Source organism: Phacochoerus africanus, chromosome 10 (genome assembly GCF_016906955.1).
Source record: "Phacochoerus africanus isolate WHEZ1 chromosome 10, ROS_Pafr_v1, whole genome shotgun sequence".
Lineage (NCBI taxonomy): Eukaryota > Metazoa > Chordata > Mammalia > Artiodactyla > Suidae > Phacochoerus > Phacochoerus africanus.
In genome coordinates this window covers 44,586,007-44,613,218 of record NC_062553.1, presented here as the reverse complement: position 1 = coordinate 44,613,218, position 27,212 = coordinate 44,586,007, and the positions used below count along the sequence as shown (strand labels likewise).

The window sequence follows — 27,212 nt, the reverse complement described above, 5'->3', positions numbered from 1 at the left end:
TCTTTTTCTCATATTATCCTCCATCATGCTCCATCACAAGTGACTAGATATAGTTCCCAGTGCTATACAGCAGGATCTGTATATCCATTCCATCACTGCTTATCCATTCCATCTGCAATAGTTTGCATCTGTTAACCCCAGATTCCCAGTCCATCCCACTCCCTCCCTCTCCCCCTTGGCAACTCCAAATCTGTTCTCCAAATCCATGAATTTCTTTTCTGTGGAAAGATTTACTTGGGCCCTATGTTAGTTTCCAGATGTAAGTGATACCATATGTTATTTGTCTTTCTCCTTCTGACTTACTTCACTTAGTACGAGAGTCTCTACTAACTCTACTAACATTCCATCCATGTTGCTGCAAATGGCATTATTTTTTTCTTTTATAAGGCTAAGTAGTATTCCACTGTGTGTATATACCACAACTTCTTAATCCACTCATCTGCTGATGGACATTTAAGTTGTTTCCATGTCTTGGCTATTGTGAATAGTGCTGCAATGAACATATGGTACATGTGTCTTTTTTCAATGAAAGTTTTGTCCAGGTATATGCTCAAGAGTGGGATTGCTGGGTCATATGTTAGTTCTATTTTTAGTTTTCTGAGGTAGCTCTATACTGTTTTCTGTAGTGGTTGTACCAATTTATATCCTCACCAACAGTATAGGAGGGTTCGTAATAGTTAAGGATTAACTATCACTGCTGTGGCACAGGTTTGATCCCAGGCCTGGGAATTTCTGCATGACTCAGACACAGACAAAATAACCCCACTGTTAACAATGAGGTTCTGCTGTACAGCACAGGAAACTATATCCAATCACTTGTGACAGAACATGATAGAAGATAATATGAGAAAAAGAATATATATATGTGTGTGTGTGTGTGTGTGTGTGTGTGTGTGTGTGTGTGTGTATAAACTGGGTCACTTTGCTATACAAGCAGAAATGAAAGAACTTTGCAAATAAACTCCAATAAAAATTTTTAAAAAACATAACATAAAAAAATATATATGTATATGTATGACTGAGCCACTTTGCTATGAACATGACACTGATACAATATTGTAAATCAACTATATCCCAATTAAAAAAACAAACAAACACTGTTATTTGGAATTAATATAATTCCTATTGTTATAGAAAATAGAAAAATAAATATTCTTGGATATTCTGATAATTTTATTTTACTATGAAAGCAGTGTATTTATTTCAGTAGATTACTCTTCATTTCTGATTCCATGAGAAAGATTTGCTCCGCATTAACCTAAGGAAATATGAAAACATCATCTTTGGATGTCATTTTTTATAATCCAAATGTTCTATGTCTGAAGGGGAAAAAAGATCGTAAGAGTATTTCATTGAGCACTTTTTATGTTAGACACTGTAAAATGTGTTTTCCACACATTATCTTATTTAATGTTCATATTCTGCCAGTTCTGCATTACCACATTTACCAACAAAGACAATAAAGCCCAGATAGGTTGAATGTATAGTCAAAGATTGCACAGCAGTGTGTATTTGTGTGGTTAGACATTTGAGTTTGTTACAGGGTTGAGAATAGAGAAATCCTCTGTGTGTGTGTGTGTGTCTGTGTCTGTGTGTGTGTCTGTGTGTGTGTGTCTGTGTCTGTGTCTGTGTCTGTGTGTAGATAAAGAAGAAAATTATGCTTTGTTCAGAATTCTCCAGGGAAGTACTTTTAATATTATTAGCAGTCTTGTAGGGTCAAAAGAAGCAGATTGGGATTAGAGGTGGGAGAGGGCAAAGCCAAGCATTTTGGGGTTCAGAGGAGTTTGCTTTTGCCAACTTGATAAATATCAAGTGGCCTTAGCCTGGGCTGGGACTCCATGAAATGACAGAAGTTGCTACACTGGAATGGCAAGGAAAATTCACAAGTGGAATTCTATTAGAAGTTTGTCTCTAGCATTTGCTAGAATCTTTCCATCTGGTTGAAGAAGTCCTTTTCATTCACTGCTGAGAGTTTTTAACATGAAAAGTTCATGAATTATGTCAAGTGTTTTTTCTCTACCTATTGAAAATATCACATGGTTTTCCTTTTTTATTCCAGTAATATTACATTGCTTGATTTTCAAACATAAAACCAATGTAGTCTTTTTTATTTTTTGCTTTTTAGGGCCTCACCTGTGGAATATGGAAGTTCCCAGGCTAGGGGTTGAATCATAGCTACAGCTGCAGGCAGGCCTACACCACAGCTGCAGCAAGCACAAGCCCTGAGCTGCATCTGCAGCCTATGCCCCTGTAGCTTGCAGCAACCCAGGATCCTTAACCCGCTGAGCTGAGGCCAAGGTTGGAACCCACATCTTTATGGATACTAATCGTGTTCTTAACCCACTCAGCCACAATGAGAACTCCCCAATATAATCTTTTTAATGAACCTTACTCGGGCATGATGTATTGTCTTATAAATTGTTGAATTCGATTTGCTAATGTTTTGTTAAAGATTTTACATCTATAGTCATGAGAGTTATTGGTGTGTAGTTCTCTTGCCTTGAGATATCTTTATCTGGTTCTAGAATCAGGGTTATACCGGCCTTTTAAAATAAGTTTCAAAGGGTTCCTATCTCCCTTATTTTCTCAAGGAACGTGTGACGACTGGTATTTTTCCTTTCTGAGTTGTGTGGAATTTGCCAGTGAGGCCATGGGGTCTGGTTTTCTTTGTGGGGTGATTTTCAGCTAGGAATTGAATTCCTTGAGTTGGTAGCAAACTGTTCATTTTCTACTTCTCTTATATCCAGATGTGGTAATGTGGGTCTTGCAAGAAGTTTGTTCATTTCATGCAGGCTATCAAACTTACTGAGGCATCAAGTTGTCCAAATACTATTCTTCTATTGCCTGGAGCATCTGTAGTGGTTCTCTTTCCTTCCCTGATATTGGTAATTTATGTGTCTCCTCTTTCTGTTTTCTTCCCTTTTTTTTCCTTTGTCACAGGAGTAAGGCCTGTGGGAGGAAGTGGGAGAGAGATCAGGAAGAGTATCTGACTCAGTGCAGCTCTGAGCTGAGTGAAAGGAGAGAGGGGGGGTTGGGGGAAAGTGCCCTAGGCTGCCCTGTAGTCCTAAGACAGGCTGAGACCTGGACCTTGGACCCTTTGTCGCAGTGGCTGCAATGCTTGCACCTGGACAAACATCTTCTCGAGTAACAAAATACAAAGAAAATATAAGGGACCGAAAATAACCACATGCATGCATAGTTGGGGCAAATTATGGGCAATAGGATGCAAAAAAAAAAAAAAAAAATGAAGAAAAGCCCAAAAGACTAAGTGCTGCTTCTGAAGAGCCTAGCATAAAAGCAGGCGTCAGAAACTAAAGCCGGGCACTACACATGCCCCTGCACCCAGCATCACCAAAGGGGTGGGCAGACCACCTAAGCCACTGTTCTACCCAGACCCCTGGACCCACTGCTACCCTCACCCCATATAAGGAACCAGCTCACCACCCCCTCAATGAGTGAGCAGTCAAAGAAAACTGTTGTTTATTTTTGCTCCCCTCAGCTGCAGCAGGGGCCCCAATAAAGCCCTGCTTGAACTTCTCATTTGGCTTCTTATCAATGTCTATTGATTAAGGAAGGCCAAGAATCCATGTTGGTAACAATTCCAGGGAGGCTCAGAGAGGCCAGTGTGAACTCAGCAGGGACTCATTAATCACAAACCAGTCTTCAGGGGGTTCATTTTCCCCCAGATAGTCCAGTCTTAGTGCTTAGTTGCTGGCTGGATGCAGCCTGTGGGAACCAAGGCCTCCCACCCTTCATGCAGTCCTGGTAATTCAGGTGCAGAGGTTAAGCTGCCTGCAGATGGTGGTTTGTGAGGCCCATTCTCCTGGCTGTATCATAAAGGTCCTGCATTCTCAGTGCCTCCCCTGACCACTCCAGCTTGTAATGATGGCTGATAAATTCCTATAGAACGAATGACTCCTCCTCATTCTTCAACAGTTTGCAGTCACCAACTTATATTTGTCACATGGCCTACATGTATTTGCTTTGTATTTCAGTTCTCTGTTTATGTTTGTGCATTTCCTTTCCAAATTATATTCAAAGCCTGGCTTCATGAAGATTATTTTTAAAAGCCTAAAATTCAATAACTGTCAGCTATTTCATTAACACTCCCTGAATGTATGATCAGTAAGGAATAAATGAGATTATGATGAATCCCAGTAATAATTTGCTTAAAAATAAGGAGTTTATGCCATTTGCAACAACATTTGGTTGGTCCTAGAAATGATTATACTAAGCGGAGTAAGTTAGGCAGAGAAAGACTAATATCATATGATATCGCTTATATGTGGAATCTAAAAAAATAATACAAATAAACTCTTTACAAAACTGAAAAGGACCCATAGACACTTATAAATAGACTTACAGGAAGAGGAGGATAAATTAGGAGCAAGGGATTAGCATATACACACTACTCTATGTAAAATAGATAACCAAAAAGGATCCACTGTATAGGAGAGGGAATTATATTCAATTATTTTATAATAATTATAATGGAAAAGAATCTGAAAGAGAATATATATATATATATATATATATATATATGTACACACACATACATATATTTTTTTAAAAATAGCTTAAAACTATCCAGGGCATGACATACATCAAATGTAGTTATTCATTTATTCATCAACAAATGTCAATTAAGCATCTGTTGTGTGCCAGGCATGTGCTCAGTGAGAAGAACACAGTGATGAATAAGACAAACCAGCTTGACCCTAAACCAGCCTGCTTATAGGTTTGTGAGATACACACAATAAATGCATAATTAGAGAAACGAGTAGGAAACTTACCAAAGGATGGTCTCCTGAAGTTGTATTTACTCCAAACAATTGGTTAGTATCAGGAAATTGAGGCAGGTTCATATAAAAGACAAACCTAAGATTATTATCACAAAATTCAAAGCTGAGGAATCTGTAGACAATAGGTTGATCTTCCCTTCCGACAGACAAACCAAACGATCTTCCTGGGACATTTCTAGGATTGAATCTCTTTTCCAAAACTTTTGTATCCCAAATGAAATAGAGATCTCTATAAAGCTCAAGTGGAAGCAGATTTATTTATTCATTACTTACTTAGTCCTTTTTTCATGCTCATTCATTTGGCTGAGAAAGACAAAGAAGACACACTTGCCAGATTCATAATTGTTTGATCACATGAGTGTCTATTGTTAAAGAGTTTCCACTAGTATCTAGTCTTTATCTGCAATTTACCTTATTTTTTCCATTATATTAAATAAACATATAGTTAGTACTTTCAGTGTGCTTAGCGAAGAGGAATTACACATGGATAAGACATTCCTCTCCCGGTCTCAAAAATTATTACTGAAATCAGATAGTATTTTTTGTTAGTTTTATGGCTGCACTTGCAGACTAGGGGTCCAGTCTGAACTCAGTTGCAGGCCTACACCACAGCCATGGCAACACTGGATCCGAGTTTCATCTGCAGTCTACACCACAGATTGTCACTGTTTAACCCACTGAGTGAGGCCAGGGATCAAACTCATATCCTCATGGATACAATGTCCAGTCCTTAACCCTCTGAGCCACAATGGGAACTCTGGGTAGTATTTTTAATACTACCTTTACTACTAGCTTAACTACTTAATCAAGTTGAATTTGATTCTCTTATATAACCTTTTATTGTGATCTGCAGGAAATAAATCAAGCTTTGACTTTTTCATCTGAAAAATTATCTCCAAGTAAATTATACACAAATTGCTCTGGAAAAGTTAACATAGGTGATTAAATTAACATTTTTTTTTCTTTTAGGAAAGTCTTCATAGACATCGGTACTTGAATTCTTTATTTTCTCATGAAAACTCCACTGCCATTTATGGAATAAATCAGTTTTCTTATTTGTTTCCTGAAGAATTTAAAGGTATGTTATGATGGTACTAATAGTTAGTTTCCTGATTTTATTTTGTTTCCTTAATTTTTGAAAATTGTTCAATTGTGAATAGAGTAAATGGAGTAATAATTAACATTTATTAAAAACATAATAGGGGAGTTCCCGTCATGGCACAGTGGAAATGAATCCGACTAGGAACCATGAGGTATCGAGTTCAATCCCTGGCCTTGCTCAGTGGGTTAAGGATCAAAGTTGCCATGAGCTGTGGTGTAGGCTGCAGATACAGCTCGGATCTGGCGTTGCTGTGACTCTGGTGTAGGCTGAAGGCTACAGCTATTGGACCACTAGCTTGGGAACCTCCATATGCCACAGGTGCGGCCCTAAAAAGACAAAAAAAAAAACCTAATAGGTGTCAAGTGTGTATCAGGTGCCGACAGTTGGAAAAATAAAACCATGGCCACTCTTATTACTCTTTAAGAATGAAATATGATAAATATACACATTTCCATTGTGGCTCTGATGACAATACCTCATCATTTTCTCCAGTTTTCTAGAGCTGTTTCTACTCAACACAGCCATGGTTCCATAAGTTATGATAAAGCAAGGATGTCAATTATATTCACTTTTTTATTGGTCTGCTTCTATCAAATCAGTCATTTTATGTGACAGCTCCAGCCCTATTGTAGGAATTTTCATTTTTGCAGCTTTCAGCTCTTCCATGTCATGTCATGGTAAAGCGCATAGGCAGACTTGATTAATAATTGTGTTGAAAAGTTCTTCCAAAAAGGATCCTTGTAATATCATTTGCTTGTTTTTTCATTTCACGTTCGTCCTCAGCTATTTATTTAAGAAGCAAACCTTCCAGATTCCCCAGATTCCCAGCAGAAGAGCAAACGTTCATCTCCAACATCTCTTTGCCCTTAAGATTTGACTGGAGGGACAAGCACGTTGTAACATCAGTGAGAAACCAGCAGACTGTACGTTTTAGGTTGTTTTTGTTTTTTATTTTTTTTCCTCTTTTCATTTCTTCTTTAATCCTGGCTGGAACGGATTTGAGGTGCAGTTCAGCCAAACTTGGAATGGAACTATCATTTCTGTATGTTAAATCATACCTCAACCATCAAAAAAGGGTAATGAAAAGGGAACCCGTGGTACAGTGAGAGGTAGATGTTGAGGGTCCTGCCCCCCCTGTGCTGTGTCAAGGTTAGCAAACCTCCAGAATGGCAGATGGAAGGCTGGCAGGGGCGAACTTGATTACCAAATGTTTATGGGGTTCAAATGGAAAGTCACGCTGTACAAATAACATGAAATCAGACACCTTTCCCACAAGTGTGTCCTGAGCTCATCAGAAAACCCCACCCCCTACAGGATCGCACACATTTTACCTATGATCCTTAAAACTGCAGTCATTTCTTCTATTATGTGATAGGACAGAATGTTCCTGAAGATCCCCACTGTACAAAATCATGCACTAAAAATGAAAGGGATGATGGGTGAAATGAAGTTAGGACAGAGCACTAAAACTAAGTGATGCAAAAAAAAAAAAAAGACAGGAAAGTCGTAAAATTGCTGCACAGTTTTACATGCAGTAAATGATGAATGTGTAAGTCCTGTGCCACACAGAGCCCTGTACCTTGCAAAAGTCCTGAGTATGCCTCTGAGGGTGGGTGGTAGGAGAGCGGCAACTTGCGAGTCCTTGAGATGGGTGGCGGGAAGATTATCTGGAATCATTACAAGAGCGGGACTCAGGATTTGGGCAGGGTGCTCATAGCTCGGCGTGAGCCATTTCTCCAGCAGATCCGAGGGCCAGTGGGCGGGCTCTGCGCCCCCTGCCTTACACAGGGATGTCAGCCCGCTCTGGCAAGTCCGTTCTAACCACAGGGATGTGGTTTCCGTTTATCGGCAGTGAAAACCTCAAAGGTCATTCAGCCTCCTCAAATAAGGCCAGTGTTTTGGACCTAATAGTTACCCAGTCACCGTCTAGTTAGGAGGATCTTTTAAATTTCTCAGATGCTGTATTTACTGTGAATAAATAAATATCCCCCCCCAAGTCATTTGCTTTATAATTAGATGTGTAATGAAGGGTGGTACAGTCTGAAGCACAATCTATCCAGGAAGTGCCTACATTGTATTAAAGGGGAGGTTTTCACTAGGAATTTTTTAACTAAAGGATAGATGTTTTTGAGTAGGAACTGCCCTCCTGGAGCAGCTGTAGGGAGGGAACCTAAAGCTACCTGTATTTCCATTTCTCCAGGGGTGGAGACCCAGCAGTAGCTCCCTTAGGAATGCCTTAGTCTGCCAGCTAACTGGAGCTAGAGACATAAATAAGACCACTCCCAATCAACAGAGTTAGTACGTCATACATATAAATATATCCGTTATTTTTCCCATATAGCTTCTTACTATTGAGTAGGTTTTCCTGTGCTATACAGAAAGTTCCCATTTAATCATCTGTTTTATATAGTAGTGTGTATATGTGATTCCCACCCTCCCAATTCTTCCCTCCCCTCGATGGTTTGACTTACAGTAACCATAAGATTGGTTTTGACATCTGTAAGTTTGTTTCTGTTTTTTTTTACATAAGTTCTTTGATATCATTCTTATTTGATTCCTCATATAATATGATATCATATGCTATTTGTCTTTCTCAGTTTGACTTCCTTCACTTAGTATGATAATTTCTAGGTCCATCCATGTAGCTACAAAGAGCATTATTTCATTCTTTTTATGGCTGGTTAATATTCCATTGTATATATGTACCACATCTTCTTTATCCATTCTTCTGTTGATGGACATTTAGGTTGCTTCCATATCTCGATTATTGTGACTAGTGCTGCTGTGAACATTGGGTGCATGTAGATTTTCATGCTATAATTTTCTCTGGATTGATGCCCAGGAGTGGGATTGCTGGATCATATGGTAGTTCTATATTTACTTTTCTGAGGTACCTCCATACTGTTTTCCATAGTGGTTGAACCAATTTACATTCCCATCAATGGTGTAGAAGGGTTACTTTTTCTCTACACCCTCTCTAGTGTTTATTGTTTGTAGATTTTTTATATGTATGACTGGTTCACTTTGCTGTATACCTGAAACTAATACAACATTGCAAATCAACTATATTCTAATTATATTTAAAAAAATAAAGCCATAGAGTCACTCAGAACTTCACTTCAAAAATGACCAGCTGTCCTTCCTTTCTTTGCCTATAGCACCTGGTCTCAGGATTAAGTCAGTGCTGCCCATTTTTAAATTCCACTGTCATCTCTGCCTTCTCTGCCTACTCTTTCTTTTAGAAAATTAAAAAAATTTTTTTTCAAGTTGAAGTATAGTTGTTTACAATGTCGTGTTCATTTCTGATTCCATTCCCTCCACTTCCTCCCTTTCTTTAGGGCGAGACCTTTTATTCTTTTGTTCTGGTTTGTCCAATAAAAGCAAGTTAAGAGACCCAGATTTAGGAAAGTGGTTATCCAGTATTTTAATGGGGAATGATTAGCATGGGTTTCTGTCACTGGAACATTTCATGTGCGTTCATCTTCAGCCCCTGTGTCCATCACATAATTGGTGAAACATGCACATACATTCCCATCCCTGGTCACCTCACCCCTGCCTTCTGCCCTTGGGGTGGGGGTGGTAGATGGGCACAGAGCAGAGTGTTGGGGAGAAGCAAGAGGGATTGGAGAATGGAGTGGGGATTTAGTACACTTCTTAGATACAGAAGCCACCTGTTCAATGAACTGGCTCATTTTTTAAAAAAAAAGACCAAACTAGCCCATTTTTTTTCTTAAAAAAGACCATCAGTCCAAGTGCTTTCTCGATCTCTAAAATTCCCTTTTACTTTGCAGTTCTCAAACTTATAATAGTTTACTTTGAATGAACTAGATTTTGATGCTTATAAAAGAATTGTGGTTTTCATTTCTTTTTTCAGTTAGAAAATCAACAGATAGACATTTATGTTCTGTAAGCCTCCAGATCCTGCTCACTTGACTTGAGCATTTGTGATATTTAGAGATGTTGGTTGACTTGGTTTGAACATTCCTTGATAACCGATACCATTTTATTTCTATTTCTGACAGTGTGGCGGGTGCTGGGCCTTCAGCGTGGTGAGTGCAGTGGAGTCTGCATATGCCATAAAAGGACAGCCTTTGGAGGTCCTGAGTGTCCAGCAGGTCATAGACTGTTCATACAACAACTATGGCTGCAATGGAGGGTCCACACTCAATGCTTTGTACTGGCTCAATAAGGTAACTAGTTCCTCAGCCTTTTAAAGCTGATTGTTTGTATGTTCAGAATTCAGACACTTTACTCTCATACACTAAGTAATGTTTTCAACTTCAGAAATGTAGCTAGCCAAAGGTTGACTCCATCAGAAGATTTAAACATGAATCGCTTCTGGGCAGATCAGCCATTGAAAAATCAGTGTGAAAAATCTTAACCTGAAATCCATTTTCAGAAAAAATATTTGTTTATTTGATCCAACGTTGTAAATCAGCTATACTTTAAAAAGTTGTACAAATAAAACAAAAAGTTTTGAATGCTTTTGTGGGAGCAGATGTGTTCCTTAATGACCTAGAAAGGTGATAATTTATGAATTTTCATTTCCATAGATGTTCTGAATATTAAGGTTGAAAGGGACATCGGAGTCAGCTAATTGAGTACCTCTTTATGTAGTTGCAGAAATGAGCCCCAGGAGGTGAGACAGTCTTGCTCAGTCAGTAACTGACAGAGAGCTACAATTTGGTCCTCCCCTCCTTCCCAAGAGCTTTACCTAATCCTCTCCCTCTGCCACTATCCCAGGTCAAGCATCAGATGCATGAGACCCACCAATGAGGGTGCTATTTTGTGCTATGAAAGCTTGTCAGGATGGAGTTTTCTGCATTTGAATAGCCTTCCCTTGTCCATTTCCTGGATTTTGGGCCACTTCCCTGTACAAATTATGAGCCACAATGGCTTGTGTTTCCTCATTCCCATAAGCCAAGCATTCTGAAGAGGAGGGTTCTATCAAGACAATTTAAAAATATGTGGCATCTGTCAGTTGAAAGGCATAGAGAGAAGTAGACAGAAAGATGATTGTGAGCATAACGCATGACCACTGTGCTGTGTGAGCCTCAAAGGCTTGCCCTGGAAGGAAAGTGGACTACACCCTTGTATCCTCAGGAGAAAGATGTGAACTTTATTACTCTCACAGTTTATTATCAGATCATCAGAGGTTCTAGTGAAAGGGGGTATGAGAAAAACATGAGTAAAAGAGAAAGACGCTGAGTTTAATTACTTGGGATGTCCATAAACTGGGATTTCCCTGGTGGCCTAGCAGGTTAAGGATCTGACATTGTCACTGCTGTGGCTCTGGTCACTGCTGTGGCACGAGTTTGATCCTTGACCCAGGAGCTTCTGTGTCACAGGCGTGGCCAAAAAAACCAACCAAACGAACAAAACACCTAAAGCTTTAGTATAAGGGTTTTTGGGGTTTTTTTTGTCTTTTTTTCCAGGCTGTACCTGTGGCATATGGCTAGGGGTCTAATCAGAGATATAGCTGCTGGCCTGCACCACAGCCACGGCAACACCAGATCCTTAACCCACTGAGCAAGGCCAGGGATCGAATCCGCCACCTCATGGTTCCTAGTCGGATTCATTTCTGCTGCGCCATGACGGGAACTCCTAGTAGAAGATTTTAATGTAAGATTTTTCATAACTTAAAAAATATCCACACAATGAAGGTGCAGCCATGTGGGATCTTATTTTGACACTTTGTAGTGAGTTCCATTTTATTTTTCAAACAACTGTGTGACAAAGAATATTTTGGGTGACTTTTTTTTTTTTCTTGTAGACACAAGTAAAAGTGGTCAGCGATTCAGAATACCCGTTTAAAGCCCAAAATGGCCTCTGCCATTACTTTTCTTGTTCACATTCTGGAGTTTCAATCAAAGATTACTCTGCATATGACTTCAGGTAAATGTCTTATTCTGTTGTGGTTTCCTCTGTATTTCTTAACCTATACTTTATTGAGAATTCGGAGTTAATAACTTGATTGACAGGATCAGTACATACTTTTAAGTAAAAACTAGAGACTTAATTGGCAATCGCCATGGAGTTCTGTGGACGTTTTTTCTGAAATATCTCCTTAATCTTCCCTGTGTCATTACAAATAGAAATAATGCACTTAACACATTTAAAACCAGTTGAAGATATAATGGATAGCCCCTCTTTCCAAGTTTAAGTGTCACAATTATCCTTACCATATGCATTTTGGTCTTATTGTTGAATCAATTAAAAAAAAAAATGCTTCGTGTAGACCTTCCAGCTCATGTCAAGCATTCTGTTCACCTAGAAGAATTTTTAACACCCTCTCTTGTCCCTTGCATGTTTTAAGTAATCAACTGTAAGAAAACATGACCTGAAGTTTGCATAGCAAGTTCCAGTAGGCAGAGTATATTAAGAGGTAATAGGTGACACGGCCCATCCTATAGGTGCGGTGGGCTGCAGGGGTGGCTGAGAATAGGCTGAGGAAGAGGACTTGAGTTGGAACTTGAAGGACATGATAACTCTGGGCAGGTTTAGGGGAAAAGAATCATTCAAAAAGTCTTTTAAAGCACATGGAAAACTCAAAGCCAGATGGAGAACCACTATGGCCATTTGATTTAATGCAAATAAGTGTTCAGGAGTGACAAGGACAGAAGGAGAGTCATCCAACTCCTGGCTTCGTTTCTTCTTTTTATTTTAACATGAAGGCAGATTTGCAGTCTTTTGAAACATAGAAAACAGAAAAATGTTACATTAAATTCAGCTAAGGTGACACACTGCCCTAAAATTTATTGAATATAAAAGAATCTCTTTGTGTAGATGCTGTGTCCCCATGGGATTTGAAAGAAATTAAGGATGAAATTGGAGCCTTAAGCAAAATGAAACCCCTGTACATCAGCATCCATGTGTCCGAGGACAGAGTGATGGTCCCTTCAGTGATGGTCTGCAGTAGAGGCTCCCAGGGCGGTGGAACCCCGCAGCCGGCAGCATGAGTTTCCCAGAGGGCAGGGTGCACAGGGCATATGATAAAACACTCATGGTCACTGGGCACATTGCTCCACACCACCTTTGAAAGGAAAAGTCATGCACTTTCTAAAATGTTCTCACTTTCTAGTGATTCTCAATAAGCTGTCAGATCCTGGAGGGTCTAAGTGAAGCCCATGCACGAGAAGGAACTACATCTTCAAAAGGTCCTTAGAAGGGGCTCAGGGAGTAGCAGCATGAGCAGCAGATTGAAAAAGCGATGGAGAAACAAAAGAATAATAAGCATTAGTCTGTGGTAGACAGAAACAGTGAATGAGGAAGAGAGACAGACAGACAGACTGAGAGACAAGGTGAAGGTCAATGCATTGGGGCTTAAGAGGGATTCATCAACCCTTGGATTAGAAGAGAAAAGGTTCCTTTAAAAATCCCCATGTTATGCTGAACACCAAACTCCCTAAGAACACAGCGCCAAGCTATGTTAGACTCTGCAAGAAGACTTTCTTTGGATTTACTCATTGATTCAGATATTTATGGAACCCTGTTTTAGGTTCTGGGGATTTGGTAGTAAACAAAACAGATAAAAAGCCTGCTCTCAGGACTATAGCTTAGTGATAGAGACAGCAATAAAGCAAACAAAATTGTGCCTAGTCTGTGATATGTATTAGCTTTTAAAGAGAACAGAATCGCAGTGAGGTGAAAAGGAAACATTGAGGGGAGGGGAAAGTGTACAGTCTCAGAAAGGGAAGCCAAGGAGGGCTCCCTGAGGAGGTGACATTCGAGTGGGAGGGAAACAGAAGGAACCGTACGTGCAAAGACCCTGAGACAGAAACAGTTCTGGCATATTTAAAGGACAGTAAGAAAGCCAGTGTGGGCTCTCATGGAGAGAGTAAGACTGTCAGGTTACGAGGTGATAGAGGGCCTTGGGTCATGTAGTTCCCTTAGAGCAGAGTCTTAGAAGACTGGTCTTAGATGATGAGATGCAGAATAAAGCTCCACAGGTATACTGAGGGATTTTTTTTTTTTTTTTTTTTTTGAGGATACGAGAAGAGAGTGTCAAGGAGTGCTCCAGGATTTTTGCCCTGAAAACACTCAAAGAAAGAATTCGGCATGACTGGAGATGGGAAAGTTCAAGACGGGAACAGGGTATATTAGGTTGGTTTGGGAAGTATAGGAAGTGATCTGGGAAGCCCTGGGAGGGGTGTAGGGAATGAGACACACCAGAGAGCCGCATGTCTTTGGGAAGCAAATTCCTACTAAGGGTCACTTGGCCCTTGGTCCTGGGGACCCCTGGGGAACAAGGTAGACAATTCACTTCAGGCTTCTCCCCCTCAGGCGCTCTTTACTTCCATGATTTATTAGCTGAAAGTGCAAATGGAGTAGAGGTGAAGAATGGGCTTGATTCCCTGGCCCTTTAAGAGAGAGGAGCCTCGGACAAACAGCTGAGAGTCTCCTTGTGGGACTCTGGTTGACTGCACTGCAGAGGTCAAGGCCAGAGGATGTGGGCAGGTCTGTCTAACATCTGCTATAACCAGACACTGGACCAAGACCCTGGTACTTGAATATTATCACTTCCACCTGAAGTACCTGAGCCTCAGAGAAGGTCACATAGATAGAAAACTCTAGAGCCAGATGAGAATGCATAATCTGTCCAACTCTGAAAGTCATACTTTATCCCTGACCTCTGTTTTTAAGGTCATGAGCTCTTAGGTTTTTATCATTCTTTGGCAACATCAACACCAGGCAAAGCTATCAGCCAAAACTTTCATAAAATCTTGTGCAGAATCATAAAAGATCTAAAAAAAATCCATTGAATCATAAAAGCATAATGTAGTCTTCAAGCAAAATGATCATTCATATCTAGTCTTTATCCCACATTTTTGCTCATCAGACCCCAGGAAAAATTTCAGAAATCAAACTAGGATATGAGGAAGACCATGTAAATAAACAAGAAGGGAAGAAACCTACTACATATAACAAATGGACTGAAAAACTAAGATACAATATAACACACTGAATTCTAGGGAAAATGAGATGCAAATTTAAATGCTCATCAGGGGTCGGTAACAGGTAAGATTCACCTTAGTCACCACATCTTGATGACAGTAGAGTTTAGGGAATTCTTCAAAAACTGCAATGTTTATATCTTACTGATGTGAAATTAATAGTAAGTTCCTGCAGCAAGCTTTGATAGTATAGCCATTATGTGTAACATTCATTTTGATAGTAGTTCTATATTGGGCTAAAAAAAAAAAAATGGAAACAAAGGAGTTCCCATTGTAGCTCAGCCAGTTAGGAACCCGACATAGTGTCTGAGAGGATGCGGGTTCCATCCCTGGCCTCACTGTAGCATTGCTGCAAGTTATGGTGTAGTTTGCAGATGCAGCTCAGATCTGGCATTGCTGTGGCTGTGGTGTAGGCCTGCAGCTGCAGCTCCAATTCAACCCCTAGCTCTGGAAACTTTCATATGCCACAGGTGCAGCCCTAAAGAAAAAAAGATGGAAATAAGGATACTGTTTGGAGTATATTTTAACTTTCTTGAAGCCCATACTCTTCTGAAAGACAAATGACAATGCCAGTCAGTTCTGGAGCCAAATGGAGCCATTCTTGGCTGGCCTTGACCATGGCATGCCCTCCTATTTCATATTTTTCAACAACTGTAAAATCTTTTCCCTAGTCCTGCCTCAAAGCAGAGATTATTACTAAAATGTCGCCCACAGAGTTAACTACCCTCTGCATTCTGAAAAGCTTCTTTCTTTCTTCATCTTTCTACTTTCCTCACACCTTCCCTGTAACTTGATCTTTGCTTTCCAGTATTTACTGTGTATCTTTTGTTATCTTTAAAAGGTGGAGCCAGTCGTGTCCTGGTTAATACAGAGATTATCATATTGGCCATAGTGGGATTACAAAGCAGTCCCTCAAATTGAATAAAATAGAATATACATTGTACAATAAAACCTATCCTGAACAAAACTATCAACTTATTACATAACTTAGAAATGAGGGAAGGAAACCAGGTTTATTGCAAACCTAGAGTATAATGGATGTGTTAGACATACTACAAAATCTATACCTATAATTTCATTCTTACGTTGATTCTGCAGAGTGGATGAGTAATAGTGGTATACAGCTGGAATTTGAACCCAGCTATGTGTTACCTCAAAGCTCATACCCTACCATGGTGCTTTTCTCAGAACTTTATCATTTTGCCATTTTAGGTAATCTTACTGAATACCAACTATTATTATAATAGCAAAAATTAGAAATGCCTGCTTATAGAAATCTAAAAAAAACAGATCTTCATGTTAGCAGGTAACATGAATAATCCTTTAGAATGAATGTGTAATTTCTATTTCAATAAATTCCACTATTGGTCACTCATGTATTTTCCTCATCTGTGCATAGAATATCCCCTTGATAGAAAGTGATCTCCAGCTGGCATGATGATGGCTTATTTACTTGTTCAAGGCACTAATTCACCATGGTTTGCTGCAGCAATAAACTAGCAAATGCTGTCTTAATGGCCTGAAATATCAGCAGCTTGATTTCAGTGTCCTGCACCCACAAAGCTGACCTTTAAAAATGTAAATTAATGGTTTAATCACGGCCTTTTAAGATCCATGAAGGCTGACTGTTTTGTCACATTAGACTTTTTTAACACAAGTCCATGTGGGGAAGCAGTAAATCTGTCTCACTATCTTCACCATCCCATCCTAGTTCTCCTGGCTCTTAACAATTCTCCTTCCCTGTAACTGTATTCACCACATTCAGGTGAATTCCTCTAATTTCTTTTTTTTTTCATTTTTTTATTACTCAAATGAATTTATCACATCTGTAATAGTATAATGATCATAACAATCTGATTTCACAGGATCTCCATCCCACAGCCCAGGCACATCCCCCCACCCCCCAAACTGTCTCCTCCGGAGACCATAAGTTTTTCAATGTCTGTGAGTCAGCATCTGTTCTGCAGAGAAGTTCCATCTGTCCTGTTTTCAGATTCCATGTGTCAGTGAAAACATTTGATGTTGGTGTCTCATTGTATGGCTGACTTCACTTAGCATGATAATTTCTAGGTCCATCCATGTTGCTAAAAATGCTGGTATTTTGTTCTTTTTGATGGCTGAGTAATATTCTGCAAAGAAGTTCCATCTGTCCTGTTTTAAGACTCCACATGTCAGTGAAAGCATTTGATGTTGGTGTCTCATTGTATGGCTGACTTCACTTAGCATGATAATTTCTAGGTCCATCCATGTTGCTAAAAATTCTGGTATTTTGTTCTTTTTGATGGCTGAGTAATATTCCATTGTGTATATGTACCACATCTTCTGGATCCACTCCTCTGTCGATGGACATTTAGGTTGTTTCCATGTCTTAGCTATTGTAACTAGTGCTGCAGTGAACATTGGAGTACATGTCTTTGCGAGTCTTGGTTTTCTCTGGATAGATGCCCAGGAGTGGGATTGCTGGATCAAATGGTAGTTCTATGTTTCATTTTCTGAGGAATCTCCATACTGCTTTCCACAGTGGTTGCACCAATTTACAATCCCACCAACAGTGTACTAGGGTTCCTTTTTCTCCACACCCTCTCCAGTACTTATTGTTTGTAGACTCTTTGATGATGGCCATTCTGGCTGGTGTAAGGTGGTACCTCATCGTGGTTTTGATTTGCATTTCTCTAATAATGAGTGATGTTGAACATCTTTTCATGTGTTTTTTGGCCATCTGTATGTCTTCTTTGGAGAACTGTCTATTTAGATCTTCTGCCCATTTTTGGATGGGGTTGTTTGTTTTTTTGGTATGGAGCTGCAGAAGTTGTTTATAAATTTTGGAGATTAATCCCCTGAATTCCTCTAATTTCTTTATCTTACGTTCAGTGACATAAGTTGGCTGGTCTCTTGATTCTTACCTAGTGTGGCAGAGATGACAAGATATCTCCACCCATCAGGCTTTCCACTTTCCTTACTTTAAGAATCCCCATGGTTTAGTTGGGTGCTTTGCCAGCTGGCTACAAAACTTCATTTCCCATCTTCCTTGATGCTAGACTTGGTCATATGACTGAGTTCTAGCCGATGAGACCCATGCAGATATGTGCAGAATGTGTGACTACATCTGGGATCTCAACATGATAGTAGCACTTCCCCTTTCTACTTCCTGCTGTCTGAAATAGGTGTTAAATGCCTGGAGCTCCAGCAGCCCTCTTGGGCCACTGATTGACCTCTGGAATAGAAACTTCCAATAAGAAGAGGCTGGGTTCCTGGGGTCCTGGAATCCCGTAGTGTTCTGGACGTCCAATCTTCTAGACTTTTTTTTAGGTTTCATCACTTAAGTCTTCTATAATTGTAATCAAACCTACCTTTAAATGTATACAGATTAAATAGATCACTTTTATCAAATGCTTTTACTTTTAAATTTCTTAACCAAATATTTCCTCCTTCGGTAGTGGCCAAGAAGATGAAATGGCAAAGACACTTCTTACCTTAGGCCCTCTGATAGTGATAGTGGATGCAGTGAGCTGGCAGGATTACCTGGGAGGCATTATACAGCATCATTGCTCAAGTGGAGAAGCAAATCATGCTGTTCTAGTAACTGGCTTTGATAAAACAGGTAAGTGCTGATAAGAATTGACTGATTGCTTCCCAGCTTGAACTCCAGCTGGATAAATGATTGCCATCCTTTTAATACTGAAACGTGGTCCTATTATACCTAAGTCCTCATGACCTTCACAGATTTTCACTAAACTTCAGGTATACACTCCCTGTCCATTTTGGTAGATACCTTGTTAAAATGACACTAAATTCTTATTTATTTATTTTGCTTTTTGGGGCCGTACCCATGGCAAATGGAAGTTCCCAGACTAGGGGTCGAATTGGAGCTACAACTGCCGGCCTACACAGCTGCAGGATCCCAGCTGTGTCTGTGACCTACACTACAGCTCACGGCAATGTTGGATCCTTAACCACTGAGTGAGGCCAGGAATCGAACCTGCATTCTCATGGATACTAGTTGGATTCATTGCTGCTGAGCCATGATGGGAATTCCCAAAATGACACTAAATTCTTGATGTAAATAATATGCATTCTCCATCTGGAATGTTTAGGGAACTACTAATTCCTTTTGAATTCCCTGGAAATGTGTGTGTGTGTGTGTGTGTGTGTGTGTGTGTTCATTTTCTGTAGAAACTGTATTAAGGGAGATGAAGTCAAACATATTTTCCATTATGTGTGTGACACTAGTGCAGTTCAAGTTTACTTAACTGGTTTATTATCATTACCTTACATTTTTAATCTTTTTCTTAGAGCCACTGTACTTTTCAAGAACTGAGCTTTAAAAAAACATTCTTTCACCACAGATACATTCTTCAAGGTCTGTTGTCCTTTTATGTTTTGCAGGAAGTACCCCATACTGGATTGTGCGGAACTCCTGGGGAAGTGCATGGGGCATTGACGGTTATGCCCTTGTTAAAATGGGAGGTAATATTTGTGGTAAGTTATGAATTTATATTTAATGCTCCAGGTTAAATGTCGAGGAAGAGACTATGAATATATTAATATTATAAACCTCTCTAGTCCATACTGGGTACCCAGGGTACTCAGATCACTCTTACAGTAATAATTGCAATCCTTTAAGCAATCGATAAAAAATAAAATAATATTTTTTAAATAGATATTACTGTACATATTCATGTTGTAAAAAGGAAAAAGGAGTATAGTAAAAACGAATATAATGAGCAAAACATTATAAGATACATTAATAATTTACCAAAGTTACTAGTTCTAAAGCCAGAAAAACACTCAAGAAGTTGAATTTCTCCAAAAATGTCTGCTAGTTCCAAATTTGCTTTTTATAACTGTATGCTTTCCATTATTTTATATATTATAATACCTATTCTAGTAACAAAAGGATGACTTATTCTTTGTAACATAGTGGGTAAAAATCTGAGCGTTAGAATTGTTTCTGATTTCATATGCCCCATGTCAACTACAAAACTCTAGCCAAGCACTCACTGGAATTGAGAGGCTTACGCAAATAACAAACATGCTCTTTTTTATTCAATAAGGATGCATTTTTTTTTTTTCAGTGAGACAACATACCTTGAAACAACAAACCAGGTGTTCCCACTGTGTTGCAATGGCTTGTCTCTGTTGCCAGTTTATCTCTGTTGTCAGTTTGATCCTCAGCCCCTTGAAGTGGTTTAAGAATCTGGGGGTGCAGCCAAAAAAGGGAAAAAAACAAAACAAAACAAATTAAAAGAGCTCTAAACATTTTATACAAGGTTTTTATACATTTTTATACATGTTATACTTGTATTCAAACTCCATTCTAAAACTTTTGATCTAGAAAATCAGCATATTTTCCAAATCAAGTTGGACCAAAACAGTATTATGAATGATTAGTTGTAACAAAAACACATTTTAAAAATTGTAGAACACCCCAGATTGTGATGTTTTTTCTTTTTTCTTTTTATGGTCACATCTGTGGCATATGGAAGTTCCTGGGCCAGGGGTCCAATAGGAACTGCAGCTGCAGGCCTACACCACAGCCACAGCAGCACAAGATCCAAACCACATCTGTGACCTATGCTGCAGCTTGCCACAATGTCAGATCCTTAACCCACTGAGCAAAGCCAAGGATGGAGCCCACATCCTCACAGACACTATGTTAGGTTCTTAACCCACTAAGCCACAGTAGGAACGCCACGTGATATTTCTGATTAAAAAAAATTACCGAAAAATTTGAGAATTTATGTTTTGATTCAGTCTAGTGACAACTGCTCAATCGTTCCATGAAGCGGAATCCAGGAAATTAATCACCTCCGTAAAACATTTTTCTTAAATGATTTATTGAAAAGAGTCAGAATCACGGGAGCCTTTCAGCCAAAGCACCAGCTGCCCAGTCAGGCCTCCACATCCCAGCTTCCCTGGGTCTTATTGCGGGTGAATTGCTATTTCCATCCTGGGAAACCCTGCTACGACCACACTTTATTTCACTGTGAAGTCTGGGGTCTGGATCTGGGCTGAGGCGGGCAGCTCCGTTCAAAGCTCTGGCAGGAGGCATCACAGGAACACAATTTAGACACTGGTTCATCTTTGCCTGGACCATGACTCTGTATCCCCACCCCCACTTCCCCCACTTCTTCCCCAGCCCTCAGCTACAGAGGGTGAGTTGAGATCATCTCTCCTCTCTACCCATTGACCAATCGAAGTCTCCAAGGCCTTCCTGGTTAGTAATCACACAGGAATCCAAATCCTTTCTGAAAGCATTTCCTGAAAGTTAAATTCCTGACGATGATCACACTACTGTTATGAACAATGGCAGAAGACAGGTAGCAGTCCCAGGCCCCAAGAGATTTCAGAGACTCAGCTGGTCACAGAGAAATCGAAACTTCTAATCGGATCTTTAATCACTTTCGCCATGCTGTTGCCATCTGTGTTCTCATACCACACGTATGATTTATTGAAACTTTGTTGAGATTAAAGATTAAAATTTCAATTGTGGGGAGTTCCCATCCTGGCTCAATGATTAACGAACCCGACTATTATCCATAAGAACACAGGTTTGATCCTTGGTCTTGCTCAGTGGGTTAAAGATCTGGCATTGCTGTGAACTGTGTTGTAGGTCACAGACACAGCTCAGATGCCACATTGCTGTGGCTGTGGTATAGGCCGGTAGCTACAGCTCCAATTCGACCCCTAGCGTGGGAACCTCCATATGCAGCGGGTGCAGCCCTAAAAAGACAAAAGACAAAAAAAAAGTTTCAGTTGTATTTAAAATAATCTGATAAATTATGTTCTAATAAATAACAATAAGCAATTTTTAATTGACTCTAAGCAAGATGTATGAGTTTGATACAGATTTCAGATACATTCACCTGTTCAATTAATAAGTCATTGTATCATAGTTTTTTAAAACAGAAATATTAGGCACCTCTTCTCATATCTGCTTTTGAGGTTGCTGTGTTTATACTGACAGGTAGCTAGCTGTAAACTGTGTAACCTAGTATGTTGTTTTCTTAGTAGATATTAACTCTTTCTGAACCCCAGTAAAAACTGTTTTAATTTACTCCTTAAAAGGCATATTAGAGAGAAAATGATGTAATATTGATAATTTCTTTTTTTCTTAGGTATTGCAGATTCTGTGTCAGCTGTATTTGTGTGATGTGTTGGATGGAGCAAGAGACAGCTGCAAAACTGAAGATTTATAATGAGATATAATACTTCATTCTTGGCATTTTGCACCTTTAGTCTTTGGCAAAGTGTTCTAGGGCCTGGTAATGTTTAAACTAAGTTGTAGAATACACTCTTCTTTTTTTTTTTTAAAGATTTTTTTTATTATTATTATAGTTGATTTACAGTGTTCTGGCAATTTCTGCAGAACAACCAAGTGACCCAGTCAAATATATATATATACCTACACACAAACACACACATTCTTTTTCTCACATCATCCTGCATCATTTTCCATCATAAGTAACTAGATATAATTCCTGTGATATATAGCAGAACCTCATTGCTTATCCACTCCAAATGCAATAGTTTGCATCTACTAACTCCAAACTCCAAGTCCATCCCACACCCTCCCTCTTGGCAAACTGTTCTTATAGAGAGATAGACAACCAAAATCAGTGGGAAGAACACCAGTCCCAGGGCCTGGGAGGAAGTCTGTGGAACTGTTTCCTAATAGGAGGAAGATCAGATCAAGGCAAGTTTTAGGGCTCTTTCACTCTGAAGGGGTTATTATCTGGTTTTGTTTTATTATTGTTTTTATTTGCTATTTGTTTATTTTAATGACATATGTCCAGTAAGATGAAACAAATGATAAGAATTTATTTTCCTCTAGGGGACATAATCACCTACCGGAACTGCCCCTCTGTACAAGATTAGCCAACCTAAAACCATGTGTGCCTCTCACAACTGTGTTCTCAGCCCTCTAAGATGGATTTATTAAGAATTTTGAAATGCCAATTGCTTTAGCCCTCAAAATGGTGCTTACCCCTCGACCTGTGTAGATGCTGTATAGAAAGAATCCAAAAGACAAAGTCAGTTTTTAAGGCAAACAGTTAGCCTGACTGAAATTAAATGACTAATATGGCAACTATGTGATAAGAAAATCTCAATTAGCCTTGCCTGAAACACAAATCGTTGTTTGGAAATTTTCACTGCTAATAGGATTTCTATAGTACATTTTATTTCCTCCTTTATTCTTCCTGTGTTGAGGATTGCTATGTCTTCCCACATCTTCTCACTCTTTCTCTTACTGTTTTTTCTTTTTTCTTTTTTTTTTTTTTTTACTATGCTCATAGCATGTGGAAGTTCCCAGGCCAGGGATCGAACCTTGGCAACGCAGCAACCAGAGCCTCTGCAGTGACAATGCCAGAGCCTTAACCCATGGAGCCATATGAGAACTCCTTTCTCTTACTCTTGACTCTAAACCTCTAAGTCTTCCTGGAGGTCTGGATTCTCTGGCTAAAGAAGTCTCATTGTTTCCTTTCAATTTCTATTTTGTAACTATTTATTGGGCTCCACTTGTCTCTAACCCTGTATTGACACCAGGACCTCACCTGTCTATTCCTCTGTCACTTGGAGGCACCACCCCTTTTAAAGTTCAGTCTCATTAATCTGGGGTGTCAGCTGAAAGGTCTTCCCAGTTTTCTGCTTATTTTTCCCAGACTCCTTTCCTAACTACCTTTGTGTGGGGCATCCCTTTGCCTTTCCCCTGGGTCTTACTTCCTGAAGCCCATCTTCTCTCTTGCTCCAACACTATGTGTGGTTGTAAGAACCTCAGAACATAAAAGCTGGCCTTCTGGTTGAAAATAAGTACAACCATACTATAAGAGTTAACATAAGAAAATTATATCCAATGCTACATATAGAAATATTTCTTCTCTAAAATCCATGGTTGCTTTCCAAGGTAGACTATCTTCACAAAAGCAAAACTGTAAAGGTAGCAACAACTACTCAAAAAACTGAGGTTATCCCCTTTTTCTCTCTCATCATTTGCCTTATTTATCAATCTCATTATTAGAAAAAGAAAATCAAGAACAAAATGTATTTTGTTTTCTTACACCAACCACAAGCAATTTCAAAAGAGCACATGTTGACTCAGTTTAATGTTCCAGAACACCACATTTCTATTTTATTTGGTTAGCATTCTAAAGATCCAATTATGTCAAAAAGGAACTATGTCATTGTTTTTCTAGTTTGTGTTAATTTTTTTCATTTCTGTACAATATAAATGCTTTTCTGATACTCTTTTACAAGTGACAGATTTATTTTAATTACAAAATGGTTAATACTTCCCAGCTCTTCTGGATTCTGATAACATTTATAATAAAACAACCTCTATTTGACGTTGGGTAAAAGAAGGCTCTGTCCCTAAGTGAATGACCTGTATTTTGTAAACACAGTGTTAATATGTTTACATTCACACAAAAGTTTTCTCAGCTCCAAATTCATATATTTAATTTTGGCTTTTCCCCATAGACACCTTTACCTCAATGTGTCCAAATCATCTTCTTCCCCTCCTCAAAAAAAAAAAAAAAAAAAGAGTTCCTGTTGTGGTTCAGCAGGTTAGGGACCCAACATCATGTCTAGGAGGGTGCAGGTTTGATCACTGGCTTCATTCATTGGGTTAAGGATCCAGCATTGCCACAAGCTGTTGCATAGGTTGCAGATGTGGCTCAGATCTGGTGTTGCTGAGGCTTTGGCATAGGCCTGCAGCTGCAGCTCCAATTTGACCCCTAGCCTGGGAATTTCCTTATGCTGCAAGTGCGGCCATAAAAACAAGCAAAACAAAACAAAACAAAATCAGCCCACCAACAAATAACAGCAAAAACACCTGCGCTCCCTAGGGTATCTATTTTGATTAACGGCACCAAAATTATGTAATTACTCAATCAAAATTGAAAGAAATGTTAGATATTATAAACTATACCTTAGCAACTCATCTCTTAATTTCTCTCCATTTCTACTATCCTTTCCTAAATGCATGTTCTCTAGTATCTCTTACCTCCACTTTTCCATAGTCAACCCACCAAACCCCATGTGCCTTAATCTGAGGGTTCTCAAATACAGTCCCCATACCAGAAGCCACCTGAGGACTTTGAAACTCTTCACTCAATAGGCCCTCCAGCTAGCTGTTCCTGGTGGATGTTGCAATAATCCATCTTTTTCTGTCTGCTGGATTTACATTTCTAAATATACACCATTACCATGTTTTTCCTCTGCTTTAGACCATTCAGGGGCTCCCAGTACCTACAAGATAAATCTCAATTCTTTTAAATGAGCTTTCACAAAGAAGCACCTGTCTACCTTCTCAGCCTCAGCAACTACTGTTCTATGTAGGCATATGCTTTGCTACAGGCATAGCAATCTGCTTGAAGTTCACTCAGTGAGGCTGAGAGGAAAGCAATGAAATATTCACATAATAATTAGGAGTCATAATGAAAATAACCAGGATGATCCTGGATGTGATTTCACAGGGCTCTTAAGGTGAATACTCAATTAGGGAGACTTACAGTGATTTCATGATTCATTTAAGAATTATTTAGAGTGGATCATCAGCACTAGAAGCAAGTTTAAATGAAGGCAAAAGTACTCATTGGGATTATAAATGGTTTTGACATTTACACTAAGATTTACTGACATCATTTGAAAAAAAAAAAGAAACTCTTAGAAATATATAGCTTAGTTACACCAAAAAAAAGGCATAGATTAAAAGCAGCTAAATCAGATCATTTAGTCTATTAAAAAGAATAAGCCTTGACAAGCAGCACTTATTTTGAGATTCCAAGGCATCTTGGTGACAGAACATCCATTAACACATTTCTTCATTGCTTCATGAGAAAAAGCAAAGATTATGAGGCAAGTATTTCATCATCATCATGTAGATAGAAAACCGGAGCTTAAGCTGGTTGTTTGTACCAAAGTAGATAATTAATAAATGGATTTGCTCTCAAGTTTGCTGACTTATTTCGAAGCAAAAGTCATTGGCCAGCATGGTACGTGTCTCCATATTTTTCAGTTTAACCATCATCAGGTACTATATATGTGCATGTGTACACATACACACACACACAAGCCATGGATGTGAAGGGAATTATATGTAGTTTAGAGACAATCTAGACAATATGATCCTTTAAAAAAAAAACACCACCACTTGTGTTGAGACCAAAGAATAGTTCAATTCCATCAAGAACTTGCTGCTTGCCATAGACCCTAGGTTACTCTAGGTTTCTGCACATTCCAGACGTCTTTGATAATATTTTTTATTCCCCCCTCATAACAGAAATTTAACCAAATATTGCCAGACCAAGCAAGAAAAAAAGACTGGGGCTCATGTCTGATCTGAACACTTGGTCTAACAGTTTTTGTTCCCAGTGAACTAGGTCATGGCTGAGTCTGTTTCTCCCCTTTCTTCTGGAAAGACTCCTCCTCTCTGCCTCCAATATGCTCTGCACAAGGGTGGGCTCTGTCTCCTAGACCACCAGCATGGTAGCTGGGAAGAGCACCTTTGCCCCCTGAGAGTCCAGAGGGGCTGGAAACAGCAACCCAGGCTGAGGACGGAGCTGGTGTACAGGGGGGAAGAACAAAGCCAGCACCTATAGAAAAGAAGAGGTGAGGAGTGCCCATTGTGGTGCAGCAGAAATAAATCTGACTAGTAACCATGAGGTTGTGGGTTCAATCTCTGGCCTTTGCTCAGTGGGTTAAGGATCTGGCATTGCCGTGAGCTGTGGTATAGTTGCAGACGTGGCTCGGATCCTGTGTTGCTATGGCTGTGGCATAGGCCGGAGGCTACAGCTCCTATTAGACCCCTAGCCTGGGAACCTCCATATGCTGCAGATGATGTGGCCCTTAAAAAAAAAAAAAGAAGAAGAAGAAGAGGTGAGACAGAGGTCCTCAAAGGGTTCTGGGAATGAAGCAATGGAGTTCTCTAAAAAACAAGATCTGTCTCTGTGGCCTCAGGTAACTCCAAGCTTCTCATGTCTTGGAGCTAGTGAAGTAATCATCCAATTAATCCCCTCTGGGTAAGTTTACCATAGACTTTAGGCATTGGTCATCAAAAGTTCTAAAAACCAGGGAGTTCCTGTCATGACTCAGCAAAAATGAACCAGCCTAGAATCTATGAGGATGTGGGTTTGATTCCTGGCCTCACTCAGTAGGTTAAGGATTCCATGTTGCTGTGAGCTTCAGTGTAGGTGGTAGACAGGGCTCAGATCTGGCATTGCTGTGGCTGTGGCATAGGTCAGCAGCTGCAACTCCAACTTGACCCCTAGCCTGGGAACTTCCATATGCCATGGGCGTGGCCCAAAAAAGACAAAAAAATTAAAAAAAAAATAGTTTTAAAGATACAAGTGGAAT

The 27,212-nt window shown here is 39.5% G+C and overlaps 1 protein-coding gene across 2 annotated transcripts in view; it reads left to right on the top strand.

Annotated features, from left to right (window-relative positions):
* CTSO (cathepsin O) overlaps positions 1-22,197 on the top strand; it is a 33,530-nt gene extending 11,333 nt beyond the window's left edge. Inside the window, exons 2-8 of one of the 2 annotated variants that reach the window (XM_047799329.1) lie at positions 5,772-5,880; positions 6,688-6,827; positions 9,927-10,094; positions 11,678-11,799; positions 18,296-18,459; positions 19,245-19,337; positions 21,977-22,197. In XM_047799329.1, the coding sequence (XP_047655285.1) occupies positions 5,772-5,880; positions 6,688-6,827; positions 9,927-10,094; positions 11,678-11,799; positions 18,296-18,459; positions 19,245-19,337; positions 21,977-22,011 (831 nt within the window). In that variant the 3' untranslated portion in view covers positions 22,012-22,197. Of the gene's footprint in view, positions 1-5,771; positions 5,881-6,687; positions 6,828-9,926; positions 10,095-11,677; positions 11,800-13,891; positions 14,008-18,295; positions 18,460-19,244; positions 19,338-21,976 lie in introns of those variants that run through there. The other variant, XM_047799330.1, reaches the window with a different exon arrangement.
* Positions 22,198-27,212: the final 5,015 nt, after the last annotated feature.